Source organism: Sceloporus occidentalis, unplaced genomic scaffold (genome assembly GCF_023333645.1).
Source record: "Sceloporus occidentalis isolate IW3139 unplaced genomic scaffold, rSceOcc1.0.p SCAF_2, whole genome shotgun sequence".
In the NCBI taxonomy this organism is placed as follows: Eukaryota; Metazoa; Chordata; class Lepidosauria; order Squamata; family Phrynosomatidae; genus Sceloporus; species Sceloporus occidentalis.
The window spans coordinates 147,508,383-147,523,013 of NW_028316982.1; the positions used below are offsets into that span (position 1 = coordinate 147,508,383).

Here is a 14,631-nt window from a genome sequence, read left to right on the forward strand (position 1 = left end):
CTTGGCCTTCACAGAGGCCGGGAAAGAGGGAGCAGAGCCAGGCCACCTCCCTCGGCGGAGGAGGCCAAGCAGGGAACGGGCCTCGCTCATGCGAGGCTCCTTTCCCTGCCTGGTGTCCGTCGCAGGGGGGGTGTCCCGGGGGCGGGGCCAAACCGGGGCGGGACCGTGCAGACCCGCCCCAAACCGGGAAAGTCCCGCCCACAGGTGGGATATGGCATCCCTACACAGGCTTGAATTGGGTGCGCCCCTGTGTGCATGGCTTGGGCACGCATGCCATAGAAAATAGTGGAGGTCGCCCCTCCGCAGATATCTGAGGCTGCGGATCTTGGATCCTCAAGTTAGGAAAGGCGACTGGAGGAAATCGCAGGGGTCAGCACACCTGAAGTGACTTGAGTGGATTTGGATTTGAGTGTTGGGCTACGACTTTGGAGACCAGGGTTTGATTTCCAGCTCCGCCATGAAACCCACTGGGTGACCTCTGGCACATCACACTTTCTCAGCCTCAAAGGAACTCAATGACAAACTTCCTCTGAATAAATCTTACCAAGAAAACCCCATTATAGGTTCGCCTTAGGATTACCAGAGGATGGAAACAACTTGCAGGCACACAACACCAGCAAAATTAAGAAAAAATATTCCTTATTCACATATCCACATAAAATATTTTAAGGTTGTATTGAAGAGTAAAAAAGGGGATGTCCAGTACAATTAAATACAGTGGAAACAAAGTCAATCCTCGAAGTCAATTCTCTTCCTATCTCAGGGTGGGACTGCCATGTGCATTATGGAAATAATATTAACATAGAAAAGTTGTTATTACTAAATTATTATCTTTTGGTATTAAGTACCTTGAGCATCATCACCCAAAACAGCCCTCATAGCTATGGACAATCACTCACAAGTCCACAAAAGGAAAGATGCAGGGAAACAACAGGATTTCACTATGGCTGTTGCAACTCTTGAAATGTTTGCTGACTGTCTAGGTCACAAATTATATTTGAATGTGCAAATCCATGTTCATGGACCTCGAAACTTCTTCCCCCAGGCACTAGATGTTAGTAAGAAGCAATACTTTGCTCAGATATGATTATCCAACTCAGAATTTCTATATTGTTTTCCCTAAATTATCATTATTAAGCTTTATTTATATAGCGTTGTAAATTTACACAAATTTAAATATTCAAAAAACCTCAAACCTATCACCACAGGCTGCTGCCACACTACAGAATTAATGCAGTTTCACACTGCTTTAACTGTCATGGCTCCATCCTGTGGATTCTTAGGATTTGTAGTTTGTTGTGGCACCAGAGCTATCTGACAGAGAAGGCCAAATATCTCACAAAACTACAAATCCCAGAATTGCATAGCATTTAGCCATGGCAGTTAAAAGGAGTGTCAAACTGTATTATTTTTGCAGTGTAGACACAGCCACAGTCTTACAACTGACTAGCATTAATATTTCCTTTTTGCAAATGACATATTTGGAGGTAGCAGCTGTGTTGGCCATACAGTAAAGTACAATAACATCCAAAATCCACAAACTTTTACTGGGCTAATATACTGGTTCGGCCAATGAAGGGATCATTGTTTTGTGGATTTGGTGTGTTATTGTATTTTAGAAACTAGATAACTGGACCAGAAGTTGTGTAGTTTGCTTTGTTACATTGCGAGAGAATAATATTTGAAGAGACCAGAGTGAAACAAGGAAGAAAGATTTCGACTGGGCACTCCCCAGCAGAATTGGCTAGAATCCTAAATGATTACTGGCTGCATCCGCACTGCAGAAATAATTCAGTTTGACACCATTCTCAGAATTACATCGCCTTGAGCCACGGCAGTTAAAGCGGTGTCAAACCGGATTACTCCTGCAGTGCAGATGTAGCCACTGGGGAGTACAATCCACTCAACATAGTGGCTCTCACCATGGTCTGCACTGTGGATCATGGCACTATATTGTATAATGAAGTGGTCCCCAAACTGTGCTCTTCAAGGGGATTCTGGACTTCAGCTCCCAGAATCCCAGACTATTGGCTAACATGGCTGAGGCTTCTGGGAGCTGAAGTCCAAAATCTGTTTAAGGACCACTGGCATAATGTGTGGAAACAAATGAACCAAAACTACCACCACCACACCCATGACAGAAACACTGAATAAAACTCAGAGCGCATGTGGACATCTTTGGGGCGAGCGCATGAAATGGATCTTCACACACTCCTTTCACGCATCTCAGGGTGACTCTACATGGTTATTATTATTATCTTTATTTATATCCCACCTCCTCCCCCCCCCCCCCACTTTGAACTCAAGCGGCTTGTTGAAACAACGCAGTCTGACACCACTCTAAGCACTGTCGCTCCATCCCATGGGATCCTGGGATTTGTAGTTTTGCACACTCTCTCAGCCTCAGAGGATGGCAATGGCAAACCCAATCTAAAGGAACTTGCCAAGGAAACTCCAGGATTGCTTCACTTTTGGGTCACCAGAAGTCAGAAATGACTTGCAGGCACACGATGGCAATAAAGCTCTGTAGCCTCCCCTGCCAAAGAGCACTGGTGCCTCACAAAACTACACATCCCAGAATCCCATACTGGTAAAATGGTGTCAAACTGAACTATAATGATTTTTAGTGTTGATGCATCCTTAACTCTCTTCCCGAGTCCTTCTAAGACCAGTAGGAAAAGCCCCTTCATACTGTAGACACCTGTACTACAGAAATAATCCGGTTTGACACCACTTTTAAACTGCCAGGGCTCCATGCTATGGACTCCTGGGAATTGTAGCTTGCTGTGGCAACCAGAGGCTAAATGCCTCACGAAACTACACAGCCCAGGATGCCATGCAGTTAAAGCGGTGTCAAACTGAATTACATTATTATTATTATTATTATTATTATTATACAGTGTCACTGCACCCTCACTTTCTTTTTGAGTCCTTCCAGGACCAGGAAGAAAAGACACTTCATGCTGCAGACATCCACACTGTAGAAACAACTCAGTTTGACCCCACTTTTATCTCCCATGAGCTCCATGCTATGGAATCCTGGGATGTGTAGTTTGCTGTGGCGACCAGAGCTCTCTGACAAGAGAAGGCTCCGCTCTGGGCCCCACAACAACAAACACCAACTCCCAGAATTCCATAGCAAAGAGCCAGCCAAGTTATTGCTCCAGTGTGGATGCAGCCCCAGAATTCCACAGCAGCTAAAGCACTAGTTTGGTGTCTGTTCCTTGCTTTCCCAAAGGCCCAGAATACATTGCGGAAACCGTCCAGTCTGAGACTTTGGCTCAGTGCCTCGGAAGTGTAGTTCAGTAAGACACTGAGCCTTATACTGTGTGAGAGAGAGACAGCCCTTGTGCCACAATGAACTCCAATTCCCATGAGCCCCTGCTAGCCCTGAGCCAGAGCAGTTAAAGGACTGGAGCCTCGGTCTCACCCTGGAAGCGGAGGTCCCAAAGCACCATCAGGAGCGGGAGCCTGCCTGCCCACGCGCCTGCGGAGACCATCCCTGCGCCAGAACCCCACGTGCTGCGCCTCTGCCGCCGCCGCCGCCGATGATGATGATGATGATACCGACGCCGCCAGGAGTTCTTCCCTTCCGAACTCTGCCACTCTCAACATTCTATCAGCCAGCTTCCTCGGGGAGGGTCGTGGGAGACGCTGATTGGACCAGCGCAGCCTCCGCGCCCCGCCCACCTCTGCTAGCAAGGACGTGGAGGGCAGCAGAGGAGGCTGACGTCAACTTCGCCCCGCCTCTGCCCTGCCTCGCCCCTGAGCATGCGCACTGCGCGTCGCTGAAGCTCTTTTCCGCCCGTAATGATGCCCTCTTTTTTCAGCTCTTGCTATATACATCTCTCTGGGACCCAGCCATGTCCTCTTTTTCCAGGACGCGTCCTCCTTTTCCTCAATGTTCCATTTTTGGCATGACTAAGAAGCATCATAATATAAATAATACTATATATTATATTTATATTTAAGGTTTGGAGGTTTTGTTTGGGCAAGTCCTACATTATTCCTGAATGTCACTATTATTATTATTATTATTATTTAACTTTATTTACAAAGGACTGTGAATTTGCACTTTTCCTAAATGCCCTACGTTTCAACGTTCTGTTTTCTCCAATGGCCTCCATTTTGAGCATGACTAAGAAGAAGCATGAACTTATGCCTTGTCCTCCTTTGCGGTGAGGACACCATCTGGTCACCCTGGTCACACTCTCTCAGCCTCAGGGGAAGCAATGGGGAAAAAACCCTCACACACACTCTGGACTATGACTCTAGAGACCAGGGTTCGAATCCTGGCTCAGCCATAGAAACCCATACTCTCTCAGCCTCAGAGGATGCTCCTCTGAACAAATCTTGGAAAGAAAGCACCATGGTTGAGTCGTCATAAGTCAGAAACAACTCACACCACCACCACCACCACCACAACAACACTTATTTAAAAGTTCCCCAACAATGTGAGCTTCTAAGGCTGCATCCACACTGGAGAAATAACCCAGTTTGGCAGCACTTTAACTCTTTTGTGGCTCAAGGCTATGGAATTCTGGGAGTTGGAGTTTGTTGTGGGGCCCAGAGCAGAGGCCCACAACAAACTCCAACTCCTAGAATTCCAGAGCCTTGAGCCACAAAAGAGTTAAAGCGCTGCCAAACTGGGTTATTTCTCCAGTGTGGATGCAGCCTCTAAGGGCCTTATCAGACGTGGGGGGTTTGCAGTTCAGATCCACAGTCACTCCTGTTCTCGCAACAGGAAACGTGATGTTTTTTCACACCAGATCCGGAGTCACTATTGTCTAGCAATTTGAATTCACGTTAAAACGTGATGTTTTACCACGCCTGTTGCCTTTCTGTTGCCCTTCCGAATTGAGGAGGATTCAGTTTGATTATAGACAAGTCACATGATGCAGATTCAAGCAAAGCGTGGTGAGTGCACATTGTATTACCACACCAGAACATACTTTGAGGGGTCAGTGATTCGAATCGGTACCCTTGCACATGCTCAATGGGGCTCTGGACGCTGTCCTCCTTCCCTGCCACCTCCTTAGCTGTCATCCTTCATCAGGATGCAGGAGCAGTTTGGGGATGATGGGATAGGTTGCAGGGGGTCACTGGGGCCAGGATCGGGATGAAGGAGCAGTCAGGGGATAATGGGATGGCCGGCAGAGAGGATGAGATGGCATGAAGGAGGAGGAGGGGGATGAAGGAGCAGGGGGCCAAGGGGGGCGACATTGGAGTGATCTTCCACACCAGACCAATTTGAAGTGAAATCAAATTGAGCTTAGAAGCAGATTTTGGTGAATTCACTTGTTTCTGAAGTCACCAAAATGAGGAGTCAGTGCAGATTGAATGTGGAAGTGCCTCCTAAGAACCCCCCATAGAAAGCAATCACGTGAGATAACACATCACATTTTAGCGTGAATTCACATTGTTGGACCCGCAGTCACATCGGAACCGAGCGGCAAAAAGCTCCCAAAAGCTCCATGTGATAAACACCTAAGTTTGCCACTGCTGTCCTCTGAAGCTGTGAAAGTGCGACTTACCCAAGATCACACAGGCTGCATCTGCAGTGCAGAAATAATCCAGGTTGACACCACTTTAACTGCCATAGTCCAGTGCTATGGAATTCTGGGAATTTTGTTTCTTGTGGTACCAGAGGTCTCGAACAGAGAAAGCTAACCGTCTCACAAAACTACATATCCAAGAATTCCATAGCATTGAGCCATGGCAGTTAAAGTGGTGTCAAAGTGGATTATTTCTGCAATGCAGATGCAGTCCCAAGGGTTTCCATGGCTGAAGGGGATTTGAACCCCGTTCACCAGTCTTTTAGTCCAATGCTCTAAACACTACACCACACTGGCCACTAGTGGTCACTAAAAATATCTGGCAGTTGAATCTTACTTCTCCATTGGTGCTGGGACAGCACCCTCCAACATCACCATCAAGGCAGCTGGCTAATATAGGCCAGCTTGTCTAGAGCTCATTCTTCTGACTTAAAACAGAGGAGAACAGCTCCTCTGCATCATCCAGCTTCTGCCATCTGTAGCATCTGGCATCTGTGGCAACCACCTCATAATGGTAGGGCCAGTCCTGGAGATAAAAGCCCAATTTATCTGCTCTTAACATTAGCACTAATGTAATGTTATCACAGTCAAGCACTCCAAGTCCAATCCTGCTATTCTCTGTTGAAGGTCAGAGCCTTGAAACAGAAATCATCAGTACAAAAATAGCAATGCCATTTTTTTTCTTTAAAAAAAGAGAGGTTTTAAATCTGTTTTATTCTTATACATACCTGCTGGGGTTAGCACAAGCAATCTGGAATGTGCCTAAAACCTCAGAGCTGCTGCCGTTGTTGTTACTCTTCCATGACCATTTCTTCTCTCTTCTATGGCTACCAAGAAGTTTAGAAAGCTAAACAACCAACATCCTGGACACAATAAAATTAACAGAAAGTAAAGTTGCATGTATAAAATGCAGCCACTGGTGTTGATTTCAGTGCAACTTTTTTTGCTTCCTTCCTGATTAACTCCCAACATTTATGTTATACTGTATATGGATTTTTCAGAGGATAGATAGAAATAGTCACAAATAATGTATTAATTGTGTGTTTGGTTCCTTTTTCAAACAATCGAGGTATAACTATATCACATTACACTGTTACCCTAAGGGAGGATTTTGAAGAGCAACTTATTTTTTATTGTTAAATGGAGGAGGCCTCACTAAATGTTGGAGAAATATCACATGGTACAAAGGCCTGCTTGTCCGGTGCCTTGATCTCTGTTGGAGATGCTGAAACAACAACAAAATGGATGGGAGAAGAATTTTGTATCACAAGTCACCAAGAACATTCAGGGCTTTTTTAAAAATTTAAGGCTGAGCAATACCAACACTGAATTATTAAAATGTCACAAAGAAGGCAAGGTTTCCTTTAGACTTTGTTGTTGTTATTGTTGTTTGTCATCAACTCAGCTTTGATGTATGGTGACCCCATGACTACCCTAAAGCACCAGTTCCTGTCTGATCTTGGAAACTAAACAGCTCTGTTTAGTACTTGGATGGGAAACCACCAACAAATACCAGGGGTTGTAGGATGTATTTCATGATGGTACTGGTAAAACCATCTCTGAGTATTCGCTGGCTGAGAAAACTCTACAAAATGAATGGGGTTGCTATAAGTCGAAAGGTGACTTGAAGACACACACACAAATATGAGAGATCCCCTACCTAGAGCCTCAGTCAGCAACAACTCTGCTGAGGGTGTTGCAGACTCAAGGCTTTGGCTTTCTTGTTCACTCTACCCTTATGCAATGTGGCCTTCCTCTTTTCTTCTTTCCACTTTACAAAGCCTTATCATCTTTTCCACTGAGTCACATTGTCTCATGATACATCCAAAGCATGACAGCCTCAGTTTAGTAATCTTCAATCCTAGTGAGAGTTTGCTCTAAAATTCACATATGTGTCTATTTGGCATGGTATCCACAAAATTCTCCTCCAGCACCACATTTCAAATGAGTTTCTTCCCGTCAGCTTTCTTCAATGTCTAGCTTTCACCACCATATGTAGAAATTGGAAATATGATGACCTGGATGATTCTGACCTCAATATTTAATGTCTTTACAATTGAAGATCTTATCTAGTTCTTCAGTGGCTGCATTTCCAAGTTATGTCCAAAATACACTGAAGAAATAATCCAGTTTCAGAATGCTTTAACCACTCTGGCTCAGTGCTAGGAAATCCTGGGATTTGTAATCTGATGTGGCACTAAAGCTTTCACAAAACTACAGCTGCCAGGATTCCCTAGCATTGAGCCAGGATAGTTAAAGCCGTCTTAAACTGGATTATTTCTGCAGTGTGTTTTGGACCTGTCTTCTAATTTCTTGTGTGAAGATTCCATTTGGTTAATAACTAAACCAGGGAATAAGAAATCTTAACTATTTCGGTGTCTTCATTCCTTGCTTTAGATTTAATCTTTGGACTAAGGATAAATCTACACAGACAGGAAAATCCACCTTGTCTTCAGGTTACCCTGATCAACAGTAACCATGGGCTTGTCTGCACACACTGAGGCTAGTCTGGGCAAACTGTTCTCCTTTTCAAACACATCCTGATCTTACAAATCACACTATGCGTGCCTACATGGCCATTTTTCTTTCCTCCACCCCCCCAAACCTGCAAATGTACATATTTCTGAGCTCATCCAGGGTACACACGAGTGCTACTATGGAGCACTGTCCACACACAGGCTTGTGGATATCCAGATTTTCCAGTCAAAACCGGCATAGGTCCTCACTTTTTTTCCTCCAGAATTAAAACCCTGAGGGGATGGAAAGGCCCAGATTTGGTCCTACTCATCCCATTGACAACTTCACTGCGAAAACTAAATGGAATCCTTTCATTTGGCCCAAGTAGATGGACCCTTGAGTGAGCCATTTGGAGTATTTATACCCTGCTCTTCAGCTACAGAGGCTCTCAAGAGCAACTTACAAATGGTGAATTAGACTGTTCCCTGCCTTCAGGCTTACAATCTAAAAGACACATAAGGAGAAGGGAGTGGTGGTGGGGAAGGGGATCAGGTCCAGCAGTTCTTCTCTCCCTCTGAGGTCTGGACCAAGGCAGATGGAATGGAGGGAGGGCTCTGCTTTTTAGAAGGCATAGTGGTTTGAGTGCTGGACTATGATTCTGGAGACCAGGGTTCCAATCCTCACTGGGCCATGAAACCCACTGAGTGAACTTAGGTGCTCTCAGCCTCAAGGGAAGGTCGCGACAAACCTCCTCTGAACAAATTTTGCCAAGAAACCCATGATAAGTTTGCCTTAGCATCACTGTAAGTCAGAAACAACTTGAACACAGCATATAACAGACATGTAGATGTGCCTTTTGATGGAACAAAAGTTGGGAGATTGGGGAAGGAATTAAAAAAAAAGTCCAAAAATTTTCCGAGAATGATTTTTAGTGGCTTTGGAGAAACTGGAAACAACGTTTCCCTACAACTGATGGGCCTGGGCTATACTGTAACTGTTTTAAAAACTTTCCAGCTTAGTCTCTGCCTCCGATCTTCAGGATACAATCGGAGGCTTTGTGCACATTCCTGGCAGGCGAGTCCACTTGGGGGCAGGGTGAGCCAAGGCACGGCAAAATAGGGGATACTGAAGAGAAATGGAGGGCCTAAGCAAATAAAATATAAATATACATTCATGCTTCTTAGTGATCCTCAGAGGGGAGAGCATTTTAGATTTGTAAGCCACCTTGAGTCCTTTTACTAGGAGGAAGGTGGGCTATAAATAAACATAATAATAACGTAGAACTTAGAAAAGATAATAAAAGATAAAAGATGCTATTTTACTCTGTTTTGTATTTTTCCCTGTATTGTAATGAATATTTCATGTTGTGAACCGCTTTGATCACTTGGAAAGGCAGTATATAAATAAAGTTTTTATTATTATTATTATTTTATTATTAATAATAATAAAAGACAAGATTGCAGAACTTAGAGAAGATCTCTTGATATGGAAGGTTGATATGGAAGGTGAATGAGAGAGTAAAAATGAATGTGAGATTAGTTAAGATATAACAAGGTGAATCAACTTATAAGTAAAAGATTATATAGAATATTAGGATAAAATATAGAATATAGAAGTAATTAAGACAAGCATTGAAAGCATCAAGATCAATATTGAAAGTAGGAGAGATTCCCAAGATTAAAATGAATTGTACGTTACTAATCAGATCTCAATGATTCCTATGTATAGATTATTTTCATGTATAGTATTTTTTTATTTCTCAATGATTGATTACCTGCATGATCTGGATTGTATGTGTCACAAAGATTAATAAATATTTTAATAATAATAATAATAATAATAATAATAATAATAATAATAATAATAATAGCAATTATTATTATTATTATTATTATTATTATTATTATTATTATTATTATTTTGAAATTCCTCCTGGAGAGAAGAGTGAAGTCTACATCTCAGCCCAGGAGGGATAGTGGGGTTTTCTTGACAAGGTCCTGGCAAAGGAGGAGGACTTGGTGCCTGCTCCCCCTGAAATGGTCCAGATCCCTTTCTCCCTTCCCACTAGTAGATCCCAGAATCCAGAGGGAATCAGCCAAGAGGAGGAGAGGGAATCCATCCAGAGAGTTGTAGGGAGGGGGAAAAGGGCCCGGAAATCCGATTCCCCCAGAGATTTTGTGCCCCTGAGGAGGGAGGCTGTGTGCAGTCCCTGCATAGGGAGGCCTCTTTCGGAAGGCTGCAAACTTTCCTCCTTCCTTGGGAAGGTCTTTTCCCTAGAGACAGGGGAGGGGGGCAAGGGACACAGAGAAAGGCCCTTTCCTTTTTAGCTCCTGCTTGGAGGCCTGGTTTTCCCTCCCTCTGCTCTCTTTGCCTCTCCCTCTCTTCGACTTTTGTCTCCTTCCAAATCTGGCCTTGGAACTTGCCCGGAATTAAAAGCATCCCAATGTAAATGGGAACCCAGTCTGCAAAGGGATTCACTGGAAGGAAGGAAGAAGTTAGGAGCGTGGGTTTTCCTAGGATTGAGCATTTTGTTGTTGTTGGCTGCCTTCAAGTCGTTTCCAACTTACAGCTACCCTCCTCAAGCGAACCTCTCTCATAAGGTTTTCCAGGGATGTTTCTTCAGAGGAGGTTTTCCACTCCTTTCTCTGAAGCTGAGAGACTGTGACTTGCCCAGGTTCACCCAGTGAGTTTCCACATCCAAGCTGAGATTCAAAGCCAGGGCCTCATTCCCATGTACCGATGGATCAATTTGACAGTAGAGCGTGGTTCACACTACATTTGCCCCGATTGCATGTTTCCCCTGTAAAATAACCCACTTGTGGTTCACATTCACGAATGAATCGGTTCAAAATGGACCCGCTCCAGCCGGCCGAAGGGCATATTTAAATCGATTCTGATCCGCATCTGGTTCACACTTGCACAGAATCAATTTATTGAAAAAGATGTGGAAAACATCAGCGTCAAAAAGACACAGTTTAAATGGGTCTAGCGTGTGGTCCCCCTCTCCGAATTCGATTCACGTTTCTAAATGTAGTCATGTTGTCGGGTCAAATTTCTCTCCACTTATTGGTTTGCACACAAGTTTCCCAAGCAGCTCACAAAACAAATACAATCTTAAAATACGATTAAAAAGAAAACAAAAACCATTGAAACTAAAGTAAATCATCATCATTTTGTACAGGGTGACCAGAGGTCCTGGCCTCAAAGAAGGACAAGGCACCGCAAAATGTAGGGCATTCCAGAAAAATGGAGGAAACAACCAAATAAAAGCTAAAACACTCATATAAATGTAAATCATGCTGGGCAAATTTCTTCAGAGGGGGTTTGCCTCATGCAGGAGGTTGAAATGTAGGACATGTTCTGGAAAAGGAGGACATCTGGTCACCCTGATCTTGTGGCACCTTAAAGATGAAGACATTTTGTTATACCTTCATTTCACAGACTGCAGGTCACTGTCAGGAGCACAAAGTGTTTCCTGAATTACAAACGGATGTGTGTGTTTTGGTCAGGAAAGTGAAATGTTGAATATGGAACACAGCTTTTGAGCTGAAGGAGTGGTGTTAACTGTAACCAGGATACTACTGCCAAAAGATGTATTTCACTTCATCTGGCAAGAACGCTCAGAGCATAAATAACTCAAAATGCAGGCAGAAAAGAGGCATTGCTGGCAATTGATTGTAGATGTAATATTGGAACAGGAGCCAGTGAATGAGTCTTTGCTATTGTAGATGAGGTTATTAAGTCATTTAATAGTGTTGTCTGACTGGGTATGGGAATAAAGTTGGCATGTGGGTTTGTTGCAGCATCTGATCTGTATTTACATTTATCAGGATTTGAATCTTCAAAGACACTGGCCATATGAAATCTGTTAATCTTTGAGGTACCATAAGACTATTGTTTTTGCTGCACTGGATTAACACAGCTACCATCTGGACACTGATGCTTAACAGACAGTGTGTTTATTTGAAGTCAGTGTCAGTGTCAACTTGTAAAATTGGTGGTTGTTGTGTGCCTTCAAGTCATTTCCTAAGTCAAACCTGGCATGTGGTTTTCTTGGCAAGATTTGCTCAGAAGGGGTTCTCCATTGCCTTCCCATGAGGCTGAGAGTGGGTTTCCATAGCCAAATGGGACTCAAACCCTGGTCTCCCAGAGGCCTAGTCCATTGCTCAAGCCACTATACCATGCTGGCTCTTCTAAATTTGTCAGACAAAACACCGTATTCAATATTTTTGAAATGATATTCCAAATTCCTAAATTAAAGTAAATATTAAAGAGGGTTTTGACCTTGAATCATTGAGTTGGAAAGGCCACAAGGGCCAACTAGTCCACTCCCACCTGTGCCATGTAGGATTACATAACTAAAGCACTCCTTAGAGATGGCCATCCAACATCTTTTAAAAACCTCCAAAGGAGGAGTGTCTAATACTGTAATTCCATTGTTAAACAGCTCTTACAGTAAAGATTTTATATCTAGGTGGAATTTCTGTTCTTGTACAGTTGGCCCTCCACATTTGTGGCTTTGACTTTTGTGAATTTGATTGTTTGAGGTTTTGATTAATATGTTCTCTCTAGGAATCTCTAGGTCCTCCGGCGCAACTCTGCCAGACTTCGACCATCGAGTTGTGATGGAGAACCTTGAGGTTCCTAAAGAAAACACTTCTCTAGGCATTTGTAGGTCCCCCAGCATGATTCTATGATTAACCTCTGGCAGATGTTGACCATAGAGTTGCACTGGAACGCCTGGAGAGCACTAGAGAAGTCTTCTCTCAGATGATAAAGAATAGTGTTTTTTTAATTGTGGTTTCTTCACCTTTAATTTTGCTTACATTTTAGTGTATTTTCCTTCACACATTCATGTACGTTCATATCTTAACATTTTCAAATCTTGTCAAAAAAGCCCACCCCATGATAGATTTGCCATAAGTGAGATGTGACTGGAAGGCACCCAGAGCCAGTGTGGTGTAGTGTTTTGAGTATTGGATTTGAGCCTTGGGCTGTGATGCTGGAGAACAGGGTTTGAATCCCATGAAACCCACTGGGTGACCTTGGGCTCTCTCGGCCTCACGGGTTGGCAATGGCAAACCCCTCTGAAGAAACTTGCTCCAAACCCCACAAAACCCTTATAAGAGTGTCCTTAAGTTGCAGAGGCCCTGAAGACCTCCAAGAAGAAGAAGAAGAGAGGAGAAGGAGAAGAGAGGAGGAGGCGAAGGAGGAGGAGAAGGAGAAGAGAGGAGGAGAAGAAGAGAGGAGGAGGAGGAGGAGAAGAAGGAGGAGGAGAAGAGAGGAGGAGAAGGAGAAGAAGAAGAAAAGAGGAGTAGGCGGAGGAGGAGGAGAAGAGAGGAGGAGGAGAAGGAGGAGGAGATGAGAGAAGGAGAAGAAGAGAGGTGGAGGAGGAGGAGGAGAGGAAGGATAAGAAGAAGAACATGGGGGGGGGGGGAAAGAGGAGAAGAGAGAGAGGAGCATGGGGCTTCCATGCCTCCCTCTCAGGGACTATAATAGTAGTAGTACAGTAGTAGTAGTTGGAGCAGACTAGGCCTCTCGGTTGCCATGGCGACGGAGAGGGAGAGGCGCCGCCGCCATCGCCATCGCCTCCAGGGGGCGCCCAAGAGCGGGGCCTGAGTGCCTCCTGTCTCGCCTTAACAACCAACCACCCACCCAACCGCCCTCCTTCCTTTCTCCCTTCTTCTCCCCGCAGACGGAGGGCCATGGCGGGGCCGGAGGCGGCGGTGGCGGTGCCTCCATTCCAGTTCCGCCCCCGGCACGAGAGCCCGGACTGGCGGCGGCTGAGCTCGGTGGACGTGGACCGAGTGGCGGCGGAGGTGGACGTGGCGGCGCTGCAGGAGCACCTGGCCCACGTCGCCTTCTGCACGGCCGAGAGGGAGCGCTGCCCGCGCTGCCAGGCCCCCGCCGACCCCCTGCTGCTGCGCCTCCTGCGCCTGGCCCAGCTCTGCCTCGAGTACCTCCTCCACTCCCAGGACCACCTCTCCGCCAGGCTCCGCGACGCAGATCAGGCCCTGCGCGACGCAGACGCCCACCGGGACCTCCTGGCCAAAGAGGCCGCCCGAGGCGCCCACGAGGTCCGCCTCCTCAAGGAAGAGTGCCGCCGGAGGAGGAAGATGCTCGGGGCACAGCAGGTCATGCTCCAGGCCGGCGCCTGCCATCAGGTGGGACTCCAAAGGCGGCAGCATCCACACTGGGGAGATCATAACCCGCTTTGAAACCGGTTTAACTCTCGGTCTGGCTCTTGGCTGTGGCATTCTGGGAGTTGGAGTCAGGGCGGAAAAACGAAACGCATAGATATAGGGTGGGGGACACCTGGCTGAATGAGACGACATGCAAAAGGGGTCTAGTAGTCCAAGGAGACCACAAGATGAGCATCAGTCAACAGTGCCATGCGGCAGCTAAAAGGACCAATGCGATTTTAGGCTGCATCAATAAAAGTATAGTGTCTAGATCAAGGGAAGTAATAGCACCAATGTATTCTGCTTTGGGCAAGCCTCAGCTGGAATACTGTGTCCAGTTCTGGGCACCACCATTCAAAAAGGATGTTGAGAAACTGAAGCGTGTCCAAGGGAGGGCGACTAAAATGGTGAAGGGGCTAGAAGCCATGCCATATGAG

The 14,631-nt window shown here is 45.3% G+C and overlaps 2 protein-coding genes across 5 annotated transcripts in view; one reads left to right on the forward strand and one right to left on the reverse strand.

Annotated features, from left to right (window-relative positions):
* Positions 1 to 3,611, reverse strand: part of LOC149319135 (dnaJ homolog subfamily C member 3-like) — a 52,735-nt gene extending 49,124 nt beyond the window's left edge. Inside the window, exon 1 of the mRNA XM_089511169.1 lies at positions 3,431 to 3,611. Within this exon, the coding sequence (XP_089367295.1) occupies positions 3,431 to 3,500 (70 nt within the window). The 5' untranslated portion in view covers positions 3,501 to 3,611. The remainder of the gene's footprint in view (positions 1 to 3,430) is intronic.
* A 9,848-nt stretch (positions 3,612 to 13,459) lies between these two features.
* Positions 13,460 to 14,631, forward strand: part of DZIP1 (DAZ interacting zinc finger protein 1) — a 34,719-nt gene continuing 33,547 nt past the window's right edge. Inside the window, exon 1 of one of the 4 annotated variants that reach the window (XM_089511164.1) lies at positions 13,460 to 14,176. In XM_089511164.1, the coding sequence (XP_089367290.1) occupies positions 13,718 to 14,176 (459 nt within the window). In that variant the 5' untranslated portion in view covers positions 13,460 to 13,717. The remainder of the gene's footprint in view (positions 14,177 to 14,631) is intronic. The other 3 variants (XM_089511165.1, XM_089511166.1, XM_089511167.1) reach the window with 3 other exon arrangements.